Source organism: Boleophthalmus pectinirostris, unplaced genomic scaffold (assembly GCF_026225935.1).
Source record: "Boleophthalmus pectinirostris isolate CB_2022bp ecotype Guang Dong unplaced genomic scaffold, ASM2622593v1 HiC_scaffold_8, whole genome shotgun sequence".
Lineage (NCBI taxonomy): Eukaryota > Metazoa > Chordata > Actinopteri > Gobiiformes > Gobiidae > Boleophthalmus > Boleophthalmus pectinirostris.
Window position 1 is genome coordinate 7,796,546 of NW_026571515.1, and position 17,841 is coordinate 7,814,386.

Below are 17,841 nucleotides of genomic sequence, written 5' to 3' on the forward strand. Positions count from 1 at the left end.
TACAACAGCAACTTTAAAATCTCCAGGTGCTCAAAGCTCACGTCAATGTTTAGGCGACTCGCTGTGTGTGACGTCGTCGTGTCATGGGGGTTTAAAGTTCACACTGGAGATCACGTATGAGTCACATTTAATTGGAAATGGTCTCTAACAAACTGTCCTCTCTTGTCTTTCTTCTGTTTTTGTGTCTTGCAGGGGTCCGATGGGTCAAATGGGCAGCCCCAAACCTGGAGGAGGAGGAGGAGGAGGGATGGGAGGAATGACTGGCTCCGGAATGATGGGAGGAGGGATGGGTGGTGGCATGGGCGGGGGCATGGGTGGAATGGGTGGTGGCATGGGAGGGGGTATGAGTGGAATGGGTGGTGGCATGGGAGGTGGTATGGGTGGGGGTAATATGGGTGGGGGTATGGGCGGCATGGGTGGGGGTAATATGGGTGGGGGTATGGGCGGGTACGGGGGAGGCATGGGCACAGGAGGCATGGGCGCCGGGATGGGTATGACCGGGGGCGTCGGCTCTCGCGCAGGAGAACCGTACCGCCTGGCCGCCCACGACAGCCCCGGCTCGCCCCGGCACATGCAGTCCAGCCCCGCCCCCATGTCCCAGGCGCAGCAGCACATGGGTCAGGGCCCCGGGGGCGTCCACGGCGGGCAGAACCAAAACCAAGGACAGCACGCCTCCCGCCGCAACCTCCAGGTGGACTTCAGCGGGTCGGGGGGCGGGTCGAGGACGGGCCGGTCTCCGTCGGTGTCCCCAGATCGCGGGTTGACGCCCACCTCGCCGTACGCCCCGTTGCCCCAGATTGCGCCCATGCCCAGCAGTAAGCTTTGCCCCGTCTGCACCACCACGGAGCTGTCGAACCCGCCGGCTGTGCCCAACTACAACACCTGCACCCAGTGTAAGGCCACAGTGTGCAACCAGTGCGGATTCAACCCCAACCCACATCTCACTGAGGTAAGAGAAGAAATCAAACTATTTCAAACTGATATTGACATTGTTAAGTAACTGACTGTACAGAGAACACATTTACTGAATACTAATACAGCAGGGGTCTCCAACCTGTGTACAGTGTCGGGAAGGTGACTTTTAAAATGTGTTCCCCTACAGATTACAGATTACATACTGCAAAATGTAGTTTGTAACGGAATCCATTAAGTTACTTAAAGTGAGTAACGTAATCTGAATACTTTGGATTACTTGATTTGCTGCAGAGAAGCAAAGACAAGGAAATCGTAACATAAGATGTTTTGTCTGATAAAAGAAAATAAAAAGCCCAGACTTTACTGAACCAAATGAAAAATATTAGAGAGAAGAGGAGGAGACACGGTCCACGCAGCATGGTTTAGTCCTGTTTTAGTCCTGGTTTGGTCCTGGTTTAGTCCTGGTTTTAGTCCTGGTTTAGTTCTAGTTTAGACCTGGTTTAGATCTAGTTTAGACCTGGTTTTAGTCCTGGTTTAGATCTAGTTTAGACCTGGTTTTAGTCCTGGTTTAGTTCTAGTTTAGACCTGGTTTAGATCTAGTTTAGACCTGGTTTTAGTCCTGGTTTAGATCTAGTTTAGACCTGGTTTTAGTCCTGGTTTAGTTCTAGTTTAGACCTGGTTTAGATCTAGTTTAGACCTGGTTTTAGTCCTGGTTTAGTTCTAGTTTAGACCTGGTTTAGATCTAGTTTAGACCTGGTTTTAGTCCTGATTTAGTTCTAGTTTAGACCTGGTTTAGATCTAGTTTAGACCTGGTTTTAGTCCTGGTTTAGATCTAGTTTAGACCTGGTTTAGTTTCCGGCAATGAGTGGAATTACCGAAAAAAAAAAAAAAAAAAAAAAAAGGGGATATAGCCCAAAATGTGAAAACAGGAAAATACCTCTGTGTAATCCATTTATTTCAACAAAGTAACTGTAATCCAATTACCACTCACTGAAACAGTAACTGTAACTGAATACAGTTACTCAGAATCTGTACTCTAATTGCGTAACTCCGGTACATGTAATCTGTTACTCCCCACACTGCCTGTAGCTCTCCATCCCCGTCCAAGTAGCTCGCCAAGGGATTTCTGAATTAGACGTATAGGCTCTATTCACGCCAGGAAGACGTTTGGAAATACGCAATGACAACTTCCGCTGTATTTCCCGACACTGGACTCGCCGACCGACTGTGATCAAATCCACTGAAGTAAATCTGATCAGGGGTAAAATGAAGACTGCAGACGTATGTGCTGTTTGGAATCATCTTGAAGTTCTGCGTCAGGGAGGAAATGATGAAAACTTAGACTTAGGCAAACTTTATTGATCCCCAAAGGAAATTACCTTAAAAAAGTAATTGTTTACAGGAAAAACCTCAGGAGCTTCTGTACCCTGAGGTATGGTTGTAATTGTTGATTAGCCGAACATATTGGAACATTACAATGACATGTAGATGAAGAAAACTGGACCCAGTGTTGGGAAGGTGACTTTTAAAATGTAATCCCCTACAGATTACAGATTACACACACCAAAATGTAGTTTGTAACATAATCCAGTAAATTACTTAAAGTGAGTAACGTAATCTGAATACTTTGGATTACTTGATATTGTCATGCTTTTTAGTTTAGTTCTAGTTTAGTCCTAGTTTAGTTTAGTTTAGTCCGAGTTTCTTTTTGGTTTTAGTCCTGGTTTAGTTCTAGTTTAGTCCTAGTTTAGTCCTAGTTTAGTTTTGGTTTTAGTCCTGGTTTAGTCCTAGTTTAGTTCTAGTTTTGTCCTAGTTTAGTTCTGGTTTTAGTCCTGGTTTAGTTCTAGTTTAGTCCTGGTTTAGTCCTAGTTTAGTTCTAGTTTAGTCCTAGTTTAGTTTTGGTTTTAGTTCTGGTTTAGTCCTAGTTTAGTTTTGGTTTTAGTCCTGGTTTAGTCCTAGTTTAGTTTTAGTTTAGTCCTAGTTTAGTTCTGGTTTTAGTCCTGGTTTAGTCCTAGTTTAGTTTCTAGTTTAGTCCTGGTTTAGTCCTAGTTTAGTCTAGTTTAGTTTTGGTTTTAGTCCTGGTTTAGTCCTAGTTTTAGTTTTTGGTTTTAGTCCTGGTTTAGTTCCTAGTTTAGTTTAGTTTAGTTTTGGTTTTAGTCCTGGTTTAGTCCTAGTTTAGTTTTGGTTTTAGTCCTAGTTTAGTTTTGGTTTTAGTCCTGGTTTAGTCCTAGTTTAGTTCTAGTTTAGTCCTTGTTTAGTTTTGGTTTTAGTCCTGGTTTAGTCCTAGTTTAGTTTTTTTTAGTCCTGGTTTAGTCCTAGTTTAGTTTCTAGTTTAGTTCCTAGTTTAGTTTTGGTTTTAGTCCTAGTTTAGTCTAGTTTAGTTTAGTTTAGTTTTTTTAGTCCTGGTTTAGTCCTAGTTTAGTTCTAGTTTAGTCCTATGTTTAGTTTTGGTTTTAGTCCTGGTTTAGTCCTAGTTTAGTTCTAGTTTAGTCCTAGTTTAGTTTTGGTTTTAGTCCTGGTTTTAGTCCTAGATTAGTTCTGGTTTAGTCCTGGTTTTAGTCCTGGTTTAGCCCAAAATGTGAAAACTGAAAATTACCGCCGTGTAATCCATTTATTTCAACAAAGTAACTGTAATCCAATTACCACTCACTGAAACAGTAACTGTAACTGAATACAGTTACTCATCATTTGTACTCTGATTACGTAGCTTTAGTACATGTAATCTGTTACTCCCCAACACTGACTGGACCATATCTCTATTTTGTCAGACTTACTACTGCCACGGTTCCCACGGACATGGGGGACATGTAAAAGTCATAGAAATTAAACATGTAATTTTCCAGGCCTGGAACAGTTTTGGAATTTTAGTATCTCTTTCACACAACTGCAGCGTTCTGTTAAGTTCTCATTAGGCCATTATGATTATCTCCCAACGTCTGCGCCTTTTGTTTAAAAGAGACGACAATAAATGCACTGACAGGATTTTGAGTGTTAAAAAACTAAATGGTCACATTTTTCTATAGCGCTTTTCCACCTTCAAGCTCTTTACAACAAGGAAACACTCACGTTCATTCAGTGCCTTGCCCAAGGACACAACAACAGCATTCATCTGTGGGAGCTGGAATCACACCCGCCAACCTGTGGGTCAGTGGATCTGACCGCTCAACCTGTGACGTTTTTTTCATGTGGAGAGCTGGATTCGAACCGCCAACCTTCAGATCACTGGGCGAATGCTCTACTGCCGCCCCAAAACTATAACACCAAACCATAAGGTGAGAGGAAAGAGTTAACATTTCATATTCAGCCCTAAAAGTCTGATCAGTTCTACGTGTAGGTGCTGTAAAGTCATGGAAAATTCACTTTAGGTCATGAAAAAGTGATGCAAAAGTCAGTCAAAAATAGTGGGAAGTGGAAATAGAGGAAGTTGTCACCCATAAAGCCCATGATGTTAATTATGTCTTTTTATATACTTTAACTTCTTAGGTTCTTTTTAAAGACAATGCAGTAAAGTGTATTTACCTTGTTGACATGTTTCGGCTGCTGCTGCTGCATCTTCAGAACTGTCCCCGGTGTTGGTGTTGACGTGTCGTATATCAGCTGTTGTTACTTCCTGTAGGCGTGGTCAGACCTGATGGACCTGCAGGTCGCTCAGACTGACCACGCCTCCCGGCGGCCCCCCCTTATCAATAAAACCAACAAACCCCGGAAAAAAACACAACAATGCAACACAGGGCAGCAGGACCACAAGAACATAGTCACACTACCGAACATCAGAGGCATAACCGAACCCATCCAGAGCCATGAAAAAACACAACATAAACACTGTAGTAAAACCAGACACAAAACTCCGCCAACTACTCGTACATCCCAAGGACAAAATCCCACAAGAACAAAAATGCAACGCCATCTACGAAATCCAATGCAAATCATGCAATAAATCATACATAGGGGAAACAGGCCGGGCATTTCACATCCGAAAAAAGGAACACCAAAAGGAATGCGAGAAGGAAACGTCAGGGAGACTCACCAGAACACAAAAAGACAAAGCAGAACAGGAAAACCTAAAATCCGCCATATCAGACACTGTAAAAGGAACAACCACATTATGGATCGGGACGGGGCTCGGGTCATTGGATCAGAAAACAACAAGTTCAAACGCTGGATCAAGGAGGACATTGAAATCAGGAAACGAGGCACGGACAGCATTAACCGTGATGACGGAGCGTTCCTCCTTTCACACACCTGGGACACCCTCCTCCAGAGAACACGACGGGAGGCGTGGTCAGTCTGAGCGACCTGCAGGTCCATCAGGTCTGACCACGCCTACAGGAAGTAACAACAGCTGATATACGACACGTCACACCAACACCGGTGACAGTTCTGAAGATGCAGCAGCAGCAGCCGAAACATGTCAACAAGGTAAACACACTTTACTGCATTGTCTTTAAAAAGAACCTAAGAAGTTAAAGTTGTCACCCATGTTTCCAAACGACTTCCTGGTTTTTGACGTAAGCGTGAATAGAGCCTATTGTTATGTAAGAATTGAATAAGCAACATTTGTTTAATTAAATGTCTATTACCATTAAGCATGAATCATTTTGAGGTCAGACTTTGTACACTTTTATGGATTGTGGTTTATGTTTTATAGGCGTCTAACTGTACCTCATCTAAGGCCGTGACTCTTATATTTACTCAGTTTCTTGTAACCGCTAAAACTAGTAGCTCTCTGACATTTTCGTTTTGTAAAGGGAGTTCAGCGGAGGAAAGAGGTTGGAGACCCCTGCTCTACAGTTACTTTTATCAAATCAAAGGAATACACGGCACTATTGGATCGCACAATTTAGGCTTCAAACTGCACAGAATCAGTGAGAAAAATAGAAAACACTGCTCTTATAGTTTGTGTATGTCTCGTTTTTTTCTCCAGTTAGTGATAGGAAATGAAAAAACAAACGGTGAAACAAATATAAATCTGGTTTTAATACTACATTACATTTTAACACTGTAATTTATAAACAACTCAGAATACAGTACTCTGATTGGACCATGAATCAGAATATGTTTTAATTCAGTATTATGTAATAAAAAAATATTTTCAAGGTGTTCTTCCCGTCACTGGGTATTGAAACTTTGCAGTAACATCATGCTGGGGGTGTTCTACGTGTATGTCTATGGTGGATTGTTCCATAAAGACACAACACGCAATTTGCAAATGCTGTCAAAAAAGTTTTAAGACTTTCTAGAAAAAAAAAAAGTGACAAAATGGATTTAAAGAACACATTTTCGGGAGCCTGAGATCGATACGAGCATTCACGGTTCTGTTTAAGAGTTTGATTTTCAACAAAAACGTGAGAGGGTTCCAACCAAGTCAGCTCTTCCTGGTCCGATTGTGTTAAAGTAAAGCTCAGATTAAAGTCTAAGGCTACGTTCAGACTGCAGGGCTTAACGCTCAATTCCGATTTTTTTGTGAAATCCGATGTTTTTTCGAGGTCGTTCACATTTCCAATTAAATGTGACTTGTATGTGACTCCAGTGTGAACATTAAACGGCCCAAAAGTGTCCCGCATGTGCACTGGAGACACGACGACGTCAACCGCAGCGAGCGTGTTCTGTGTTTACGGAAGTTGTCCAAACATGGACGCGAGCATCGAGCACCTGGAGATTTTAAAGTTCCTCTCGTACCGGAGCCAGAACATGAACAACTTACTTGTTTTAAGGAGGAGATTGAGAAGGAGAAGGACGAGGTTTTTGGTCGTGGTGTTTTGTGGGACAGCGGCAGCGACGTCCGTTGAAAGGAACGTGTGGATGTGGAGACGGAGCCAAGAGTGGTGAGTGGTGATGTGCTTCGCTTCAGTGACACAGAGTTCATTAACAATTTTCGGCGACTTCAGCGCAGAATAGTGACGTTTGTGGCTTGTTGATAACGTGTAGGTGGATATGAATGCACTTTGATCCGTTCACACTGAAGTTGCATGTCAAAAGATCAGATATGTATCAGTTTCAGGAGCACATATCCAAGTGTCCTGGGTCACATTTGAAAAAATCGGATCTGTGTGGTTCAGACTGTCATTAAAAGATCAGATACAGGAACATAGAAGCCAAAAAATCGGATTTGGGTCACTTCAGGCTGCAGTCTGAACGCAGCCTAATAGAGCTTCTGAGTAGTGCTTCCAGTTAGCATCACACCCCAGGGTAAAGTATCGGTTCATTTTTATGTGTATTATGGAGCAGGTGATTGTTTCAGAGGGGATTACAATGTTTTATAGCCTTTATATTTAACTGAGATGGCGTTGTGAAGAAGGATGATGTGCTTTTTGGGGATGTTCGGGATTAAACTGTAACATATGTAGATCCTTTATTGCATTATTGTTCATTGTAAACCGCAATATTGATCTTAAGCAGCTTAATAGAAACTGCTCTATTGACTTCCTGTTCAAAGCTGAACGGCCTCCCTCCTCATCGTGGCATTTCACTGTGGCAACAAGCAACCGATTTTCACTTACAGGTTTTTATTGTTGGAAAATGACTATGTGACATTTCTGAACCCGACATGTGTGACAGGAAGAGTGAATTTACTGAACAACTGGTGAAAACTTTTGGATGAAGGAGAATACAGGGTTACTCAAATAAAATAAAAAAACACTTTGAGTTAATTAATTCTGAAGGAACACTCTTATGACCAGCGTTGGGGAGTAACAGATTACATGTACCAAAGTTACGTAATCAGAGTACAAATTATGAGTAAGTGTATTCAGTTACAGTTACTGTTTCAGTGAGTGGTAATTGGATTACAGTTACTTGGTTGAAATAAATGGATTACACAGTGGTATTTTCCTGTTTTCATATGTTGGGCTAAACCAGGACTAAACCAGGACTAAACCAGGACTAAAACCAGAACTAAACCAGGATTAAACTAGAACTAAACCAGGACTAAAACCAAAACTAAACTAGGACGAAATTAGGACTAAACTAGAACTAAACTAGGACTAAACTAGAACTAAAGTAGGACTAAACCAGGACTAAAACCAGAACTAACTAGGACTAAAGCAGGACTAAAACCAGAACTAAACTAGGACTAAACTAGGACTAAACCAGGACTAAAACCAGAACTAAACTAGGACTAAACTAGAAGTAAACTAGGACTAAACCAGGACTAAAACCAGAAATAAACTAGGACTAAACCAGGACTAAAACCAAAACTAAACTAGGACTAAACTAGAACTAAACTAGGGCTAAACTAGAAGTAAACTAGGACTAAACCAGGACTAAAACCAGAAATAAACTAGGACTAAACTAGGACTAAACAAGGACTAAAACCAAAACTAAACTAGAACTAAACTAGAACTAAACCAGGACTAAACCAGAACTAAACTAGGACTAAACCAGGACTAAAACCAAAACTAAACTAGGACTAAACTAGAACTAAACTAGGGCTAAACCAGGACTAAAACCAGAACTAAACTAAGACTAAACTAGGACTAAACCAGGACTAAAACCAAAACTAAACTAGGATTAAACTAGAACTAAACTAGGACTAAACTTGAACTAAACTAGGACTAAACTAGAACTAAACTAGGACTAAACCAGGACTAAAACCAGAACTAAACTAAAAAGCATGACAATATCAAGTAATCCAAAGTATTCAGATTACATTACTCACTTTAAGTAATTTAATGGATTACGTTACAAACTACATTTTGGTGTGTGTAATCTGTAATCTGTAGGGGAATACATTTTAAAAGTCACCTTCCCGACACTGTTTATGACATGGTTAAAACTTCATAAAAGCAGATTTTACATTACCGTATTTTCCGGGCTATTAGACGAGCTCTTAAGACTCTATTTATCAAAAAAACGGCCGCGCCACCCGCAATCCAGAGCGCCCCATACACGAATTCACTCGGGTGTCCCAGCACGACTTCAGTAAACTACAAAGCCGCAAACACACACGGAGCAGACAGCGACCGCACAGCGAAAAACACCCACAGACACACTCATCACTCCACGCCGACGAGGAACGGAACGAACCGAAAAAACGAGTGCAATGTGCCACTTCTAGACACGACTGAACAACTGAGTCACTGCGAACACGCCAACAATCCAGCGATCCCAGACAGCACCTCCCTACACGCCACAACTGAACAAAGCCCAGAGTCACCGTGAACAAACAAACAAACAAAACCACTCACCATCCAACTGTTGTGTTTCATTTCAAGTCTGGTGCGGTTTATTTGTGAAAAAAGTTTGAAAATAGACCATTTAATGACAGTGGGTCTTATAATCCAGAGCGCCTAATAGTCCGGAAAATACGGTAAATTACCCCTTTAAAGAAGCATTTTTAACCTTAACACTGCATAAGCTTTTACTGCAAAAGTATCGTGCCAATAACGCCAACGGTGACTCTCATTTATACTCTGGTAATCTTAAAGTCTTAAAGTATTTGGTTGGTGGTTTCAGATTTTTTGTGTTTTTAAGCCTCAAAAATACCATCACTATCTAAACAAAAAGCACTTCCGATAAAATATTTTGTCATTTTAACCCGCAAACTTTCTCGTGTAAACAGGCATATTTTGTTATGTCTTATATTTATTTTGTTATTAATGTGCTGTATATTCATTTCATCAACATTAAACAAAACAAAACAATACCACATGAACTGCAGAGTTTGTGAGTTAAATGTTTAAATGAAACAAAACATAACTCAGAGTGTGTTTTTGATAAATTACAAATGCAATTTAAGGGTCCATATTACGCAATTTTCCGATCTACGAACCCTGCATATTTAGGCTGAGTTCTTCTATCGAACAGAAAACACTCTGTTCTGTTCCACCTTGTGATGTCATGTGGTAATACAGAACGTGCTCCACTGTGTTTTTAAACTCCATACACCTTCACTAGAATCATTTTATTCAGAGCATGCAGCAGTTTATGACCAAATAATCGTCAAAGTTTGTTCAAAGTGACAGAGAACTTATCATTTTAGAGGGTATAGAAATTTCAAGTTGCCCATTGTTTGAAGTACTCATAAAAGTCTGTGTGTGTCTCTATGTGGTGGAAAACTCCGGAACAGTCTGGACACACGTCTCAAGCGATGCCAAAATACCCATAAATTCAAGCTGTTATATAAACACATGGTCTGGTCACACTATAAAGAGAGTGGGTCTTAATATTAGAACAATACTTCCTTCTGCAGTGCTGGTTTATGTCTGTTGTTTTGTTAGCCTCCACAAAATATTGCAGTAAATATCGTGAGCCTCCCCACTACATCTATATCGTGAGCTTTCCCACGATATCGCAATAAATATCGTACCGTGAGGTTCATACCGTGATGATATCGTATCGTGAGACCTGGATATCGTTACACCTCTAGTTCCGTTGTATAAGAATGTAAATATCTACCCAAAATAAATAAATAAAAATAAATGTGCATAATTTCAGCCGGTTTTACTTTGTTTCACTTCGTAGAAACTGAATTTGTTCGCTCAACAGTAGGCGGGTACTTTATGTCGTTTAACCAATCTTTGCTATTTGGTCGTCACGTGTGTAATGCGTCGCTAACGGGGTTAACTGGTATATTAAACTTTTCCCAAATCCCGTAGGATGAAGGACATTTACTCTTCCCCCTTCATGAAATTCACCAAACATTCTCTTTATTCCGGCTTTAAATCCTTGATCTCGGGAATTGTTGACAACATTGAATTTATGGCTCTTCGCTGATTGGCTGGTGTCCAATCTTGCACTTCCGGGGTTTTTGCGAACCGTCTAGTGCAGGGGTGTCCAAACTTTTTTCATCAAGGGCCACATATCGAAACACAGGCAAAGCAGAGGGCCGATCGAGGGCCGTAGACTGGTGCTCAATACAGTGAATAATTTAAATGTGAGCATGTTTAACACGTTAGAATGATCCATCTGTCTTTATTCATGATAAGATCCTTAAAACCACACACTAAATGTTAAATATCAGCTTTATCAAGGTAGATTTCCAAAAAACTTGCAGTAAAAAATGTATTTTTAATTGAGGCAAGGTAATTTGGGCCAATTCACCTGGAAGTCTGAGGGCCAAGAAAAATTTGTCTGAGGGCCGCATTTGGCCCATGAGCCATAGTTTGGACATGCCTGGTCTAGTGTATTCCGATTCCTGATCTAGTTGCTGGAGAGAAATGAAATGAGCAGAGGCACTAGGTTTTACTAAATTAAAGCCTTAAAGGTTGTATGGAGGATTTTTTTTTTGTTTCAAACTGTCAGTGAAAGATTAAAATACCATTACAGAGACACAGCAGCTTTGTAATTATGATGACCAAAAAAAAAAAGAACGAAAATCTATAAACTGTGGACGTGTTGAGGCCAGATAAACATCAACCAATAGAAAACGAGGCTCCCTCATTTTCTATTGGCTGTTAGGTTGTCAATCAAACTCCCTAGTATAACTGACTCGTCGGAGCGCGGGGATTACGTGGTTTATGCAGCGGTTCTTAGAGGCTTTTTCGAACTGTCGCTTCGTCGCATTTCGCACAAAGTTTGTCGCGACGGCGGACGAGAATCCGCCGCAAAAGAAAGTCCGTTTTTGAGGTCGCTGAAAGAAGAAGAGAAGAGGAAAAGGAGCAAAGACAAACTGAGGTGATTCTTGGAGATCTCGTCCAGCGATGGCGCGACCGAAGCAGACGAAGGGTCTAAAAACTGACGCGTCGGTCGCTGAATTACTTCTAGACAGGAAACTTCAACAGTAATTCTGAATGCGCACAAGGACTGTCGCTGTATTTCTCTTCCCTTAAAAAAAATCCTCTATACAACCTTTAAAGCTCACAAGAATCCATTTTGTGTAATATAGGACCTTTCATTTTTTTATTCATCTATTTCTATTTCTGCTAATTCAGCACAGCAGACCTCCCCCACCTGCTAATTGTTGATGCAAGCAAGAACTGTGCTTTTTTTTCTTTTTTTTTAATCATAATTAGGTCAACGGCTTTCTCTGAACCCATCCCAGCTCTCAGGACAACAATAAACGTACAACCATGCTTCCCACACCTGCTCATTCATCCACACTGACACACCTTTACTGCTCTGCCTGCCAGAACCGAGCTATTCCTGGTGTCCATTCACAGTGAGCAGCGTCTTGTTTTAAATAAACCTTGTATTGGGTAATTAAGGGGCTGTGTTGGCTGTGATTCACGTGTTAGCGCCACATGGTTAGTCTTGTCACAACCTGATGCAGCAGTGACAGACACAGTGAGTCACTCCGGGGCTGGAGCCATGTGATGTTTGTTTGCTTTAAATACACTCAAGAGGAGGAGCAGGTGCAGGTGAATCTGGGTTATGTATAGGTCAGTGCAGAATATGGGGCTAGATGCATAAAGATCTTGTTTAAAGGTTCTGTTTTATATGACGCAAAACTGACCCTTGTGAGCTTTAAGTCATGTTATACTATCATACACAGTCATTGAAAACATACCCAGAGTTGTGTTTTGTTTGATTCACGTGTTTGAGTAACCCTTTATTATTAGTCTGTCTACATCTCCCAAGCTCAAAATGCTCTGTTCTACCCTGTGATGTCATGAAGTGACCTTTACAGTTACATTACACTAGCCTGATTCATCAGCTGATTTTACTTCGTTTCACTTTGTACAAACCGTCTGACCTCACAGTGTTAGAATTCGTTCACTCGACGGTAGGCTTATACTTTTTATACTTTTTTTTCTTTTTTATTTAACCAATCGCTGCTATTTGGTCGTCACGTGTGTAATGCGCTAACGGGTCTAACTGGTACATTAAGCTTTTCCCAAATCCCGTATGAAGAAGTACAATAACGTCTTTCCCCTTGATGAAATTCACCAAACATTCTCTTTATTCCGGCTTTAAATCCTCAATCTCGGGAATCGTTGACAACACTGAATATTATATATATTATAGGATACTGTCTATTGTATTCCGATTCCTGACCCAGTCGCTGAAGAGAAATGAAATTGAGCGGAGGCACTAGGTGGCACCAGCCTGGCTAACATTATACCTTTGGTTTAATAGAGATTGGCAATTTATGTTAAAAGTTTTTTTCAGGCTTCAAGAGTCTGAGTCTAGAGTGAGTCAGAGTGATCACCTGACTGCTCTGAAGAAGAGTGAGTGGTCTGTTTGAAAAAAGATCCTAATAACATGAATTATCGGGAGACCAAATGAACCTCATTGGAGAGATTTGCAATTCCAGGGCTAAAATCAACCAAATGATTCTAGTGAAGGTGTGTGGAGTTTAAAAACACAGAGGATTGCTGAAAAAATAAAAAGGGAACAGAAAATATGTAAATGGCGCCACCTAGTGCTTCCACTCATTTTATTTCTCTCCAGCGACTAGGTCAGGAATCAGAATACACTAGACGGTTTGCAAGAATCACGGAAGTTGTAGATCGCGCACCGACCAATCAGCGAAGAGCGGTGAAGTCATGATGTCAAACTCAAATGCCTGTCTGGGTTCCTTTTGTGGTACAGCACATCAGTAAACAAAGCGAAGGCCCCATCCACACTAGTCCGTATTCGAATCATTTTTGATGCAGTGTTCGTTCACACTAATCCGATTGAAAACGGCTCCAGAGACAGAACGATCTGGTCCCACCAGCTCCCGCGAATTCATTTGAGTACAGATCTGGTCCGGCACCGTGCGGATGCCTGAAAATGCTGAAAATGCTGATGTAGGTCTATGCACCGCGAAGTAGCTAATTCACCGCCAAAACGCTAAGAGGCTAGAATATATTCATATATATGGTCTATGTGTTTGACCTGCAGACGTATAATCTCTGAAAAGTTTAACATGAACCATCTCCAACACGACAGAAACATAGAACAGACTCACCATCAGCAGAACATCCCTCTGTCACAGAAAGAACACACATAATCCACTGAGTCATGTCCTTTAGAAGAAGGAGCTGAACCACATTAGCGCACAATAGTGAGCTGTTTTTTTTCGGTTTTAAGTTATGTTTCTGTAAAACATAAACAAATATGCTCAAAGCTGTGTGGACAGGGAAGGATTGCGGACACAGAAACGACGTGTCTGGACGCACATCGTTTCCGATACCATGATATGCGGATTCGATTCAGTGTACATGGAGTCGAAGACATAGATTCTGTGTTGGCAACGATTCCCAAGATCGAGGAATTAAAGCCGTAACAAAGAGAATGTTTGCTGAATTTTATTAAGGGGAAAGACGTTATTGTCCTTCTTCCTACGGGATTTGACACATTACATACGTCACGACTAAATAGCAGTGATTGGTTAAATAAAAAAGTACCCGCCTACCGTCAAGCGAATGAATCCTAATGCTGCGAGGTCAGACAGTTTCCACGAAGTGAAACCGCTACTAAAATGTAAATACACAGATGCAAACACTGAATTGAGAAACTCTGTACTATTTATTGTTCTTTTTGTTGTTTGTTGTTGTTGTGTTTTGTGTTTTCTTTTGGTTTTTTTGTATGTGTGTTAGTCTTATATTTGGTTATGCCTTATGTTTATTTAGTTATTTTTTATTGTTATTAATGTGTTGGATATTCATTTCATCAAAATGTAACAAAACAAAAACACAGTGGAGCACTTCCTGTATTCCCACATGACATCACAAGGTGGAACTGATTTGTGAGTTAAACATGTAAATGAAACAGAACTCAGAGTGCGCTTTTGATGAGAAAACGTGATAACAGATAAGAAAATAGCATAATACGGACACTTTGATGAGTATTTTATTTCTTTTTTACTTCTTATTTCATAAAACTTTACGTTCCGGCTCAGACCAATCCAATCATATGAAAGCTGTCGATTAGCTGCGGACTGACAGGGGGAGTTGGATGGTCGTGTAAATCACATTTGAGTAGACGCAGCGAAATGTACGGTGGTCTGGAAGGGACGTAATTCATGCAGCAGGTCTAAACGCTGCAGTTAATTAAATACACGAATTGAGTGGGATTTCCCAGAGGGCCACAGGGCTGATAAACAGTCACAGTCAAGTACGACAAACCCGGAGACGGGACCGGGGGATTACAAAACGCATTTATTTACATATTTAACAAGTAGAAAATATGGTCCAACTGTCACAAGTCACTGATGGAAAAGTACAGGGTTTATACTTGAGTATTTGGATGTTAAGTGAGTTTATAATTAAGGGTAGTTTGGTGAAAATAGTACAAATGTAGTTTGAATGGTTGTTTCTTAAAGGTGCATTCTGTAACTTTTCTAAACTTTAAACTACTACTACTGATACTACAACTACTACTGCTACTACTACTGCTACTACTACTGCTGCTACTACTATTACTACTACTACCAACTACTACTACTACTACTACTACTGCTACTACTACTACTACTACTACTACTACTACTACTACTACTACTACTACTACTACTGCTACTACTACTACTACTGATACTACAACTACTACTACTACTGCTACTGCTACTGCTGCTACTACTATTACAACTACTACCAACTACTACTACTACTACTGCTACTACTACTACTACTGATACTACAACTACTACTACTACTGCTACTACTACTGCTACTACTACTATTACTACTACTACCAACTACTACTACTACTACTGCTACTACTACTACTACTGATACTACAACTACTACTACTACTACTACTGCTACTACTGCTACTACTAGTAATACTACTACCAACTATTACTGCTACTACTACTACTACTGCTACTGCTGCTACTATTACTACTACTACCAACTACTACTACTACTACTACTACTACAGCTACTGCTACTACTACTACTACTACTACTACTACCGCTACTACTACTACTACTACTACTACTGCCACTACTACTACTACTACTACTATAAAAACTTTGGACCACTGCAGTTTGAAATAATAATAATAATAATAATAATAATAATAATAATATATATATTATATATATTTTTTTTTTTTTCATTTTTAACAGTAAAAATCATGTGCAGTGCCTTTAATATGTACAGGGCAAGTCTGTTTGTCATTGTCCTCATTGCATTAATTGTGTGTTTGCTTTAAATAGACTTTTATTGACAAACCTTCTCTCATTCTCTCTCTTTCATTCTCTCTCATTCTCTCTCATTCTCTCTCTCTCTCTTCTCTCTTTCTCTCTTTCTCTCCTTCTCTCCTTCTCTCTCTCTTTATCTCCTCCTGTGTCTCTAATGGACGACGCATTGTTCTTGTTGTTATGAATTATGGATGTGCGTTCTCTCTGGGACATCGTGGGCCTGTGCTGTTTGTGTGTGACTCTGTGATAATCGATGTTGTTAAGCGGGTAAACAACTCGCTCCACTCCACCAGAAACAATATGGAGTTTCACTGAGGTGGGACGAATGTTTAAGCAGCGACTGTGTGGACGTAAAGGTGATCGTAAAGGTTTTTACTGTCTAGAAACTGTTAAAGCAGAGCAGGACTATTATGCAAAATTGACTTTTCAAAGCTTTCAAGTTGTATTTGGGAGTGATTTGTGTTTGAGGCATTTTTACTACTACAACTACTGCAACTACTGCTACTGCTACTACTACTGCTACTACTGCTACTACTACTACTACTACTACTACTACTACTACTACTGCAGCTGCTCGACTACTCCATTTTCTTCTACTGCTAATATTATTACTACTACTACTACTACTACTACTACTACTACTACTACTTCTGCTACTACTGCTACTGCTACTACTGCTACTTCTACTTCTACTTACTACTACTACTACTACTACTACTACTACTACTACTGCTACTGCTACTACTCTACTACTACTACTACTACTACTACTACTACTACTACTACTACTACTTACTACTACTACTACTACTACTACTACTACTACTACTACTACTACTACTACTACTACTGACTACTACTACTACTACTACTTCTACTACTACTACTACTACTACTACTACTACTACTACTACTTACTACTACTACTACTACTTTTACTACTAGTACTACTACTACTACTACTACTACTACTACTACTACTACTACTACTACTACTACTACTACTACTACTACTACTACTACTACTACTACTACTACTACTACTACTACTACTACTACTACTACTACTACTACTACTACTACTTCTACTAGTACTACTACTACTACTTCTACTAGTACTACTACTACTTCTACTACTACTACTACTTCTACTACTACTACTACTACTACTACTTACTACTACTACTACTACTACTACTAGTACTACTAGTACTACTACGTACTACTACTACTATTTCTACTACGACTACTACTGCTGCTACTACTACTACTACTACTGCTACTGCTGCTACTACTACTACTACTACTACTACTACTACTACTACTGCAGCTACTACTAAAGTTACTAGTTACTACAGTTACTGTCCCACTCATCCTACTACTACTACCACCACTACTACTACTGCAGCTACTACTACAGTTACTACTGCTACTACAGCTATTACTACTACTACTACTACTACCACAACAACTACCACTAATATTACTACTACCGCTACTAGTACTACTACTGCTTCTACTACTGCTAAGCTACTACTTCTTCCAATACAACCACTACTACTCCATATATTTTCAGTTTGTAATACTCTACAGAAGTAACAGACACACACAGTATTAACTCTTTCATAACTGTGTGTTATTAATTTCCTTTTGTTTTGCCGTCACATGAGCCGTGTTCTGTGTTCAGGCCTAATCCGTTCATAAACACTTTTCTGTGTTGAGTCTGTGTCAGATTAAACTCCACATGATCCTTATTATCAGCGCTAATCAGGAGCTAATTCAATAACAGCTGTACATCCGCTGCTCCATCCCGACCGCGAGCCACACCGAGCCACACTGAGCTAAACGGATTACCATTATTAACCGCTCAGATGGTATGTATTTACAGTACATACATTGAATAAAGTGATTC

The 17,841-nt window shown here is 40.3% G+C and overlaps 1 protein-coding gene across 1 annotated transcript in view; it reads left to right on the plus strand.

Annotated features, from left to right (window-relative positions):
- Positions 1–319: 319 nt before the first annotated feature.
- Positions 320–17,841, plus strand: part of bsna (bassoon presynaptic cytomatrix protein a) — a 231,293-nt gene continuing 213,771 nt past the window's right edge. The window contains 1 exon segment of the mRNA XM_055166407.1: positions 320–949. Within this exon segment, the coding sequence (XP_055022382.1) occupies positions 320–949 (630 nt within the window).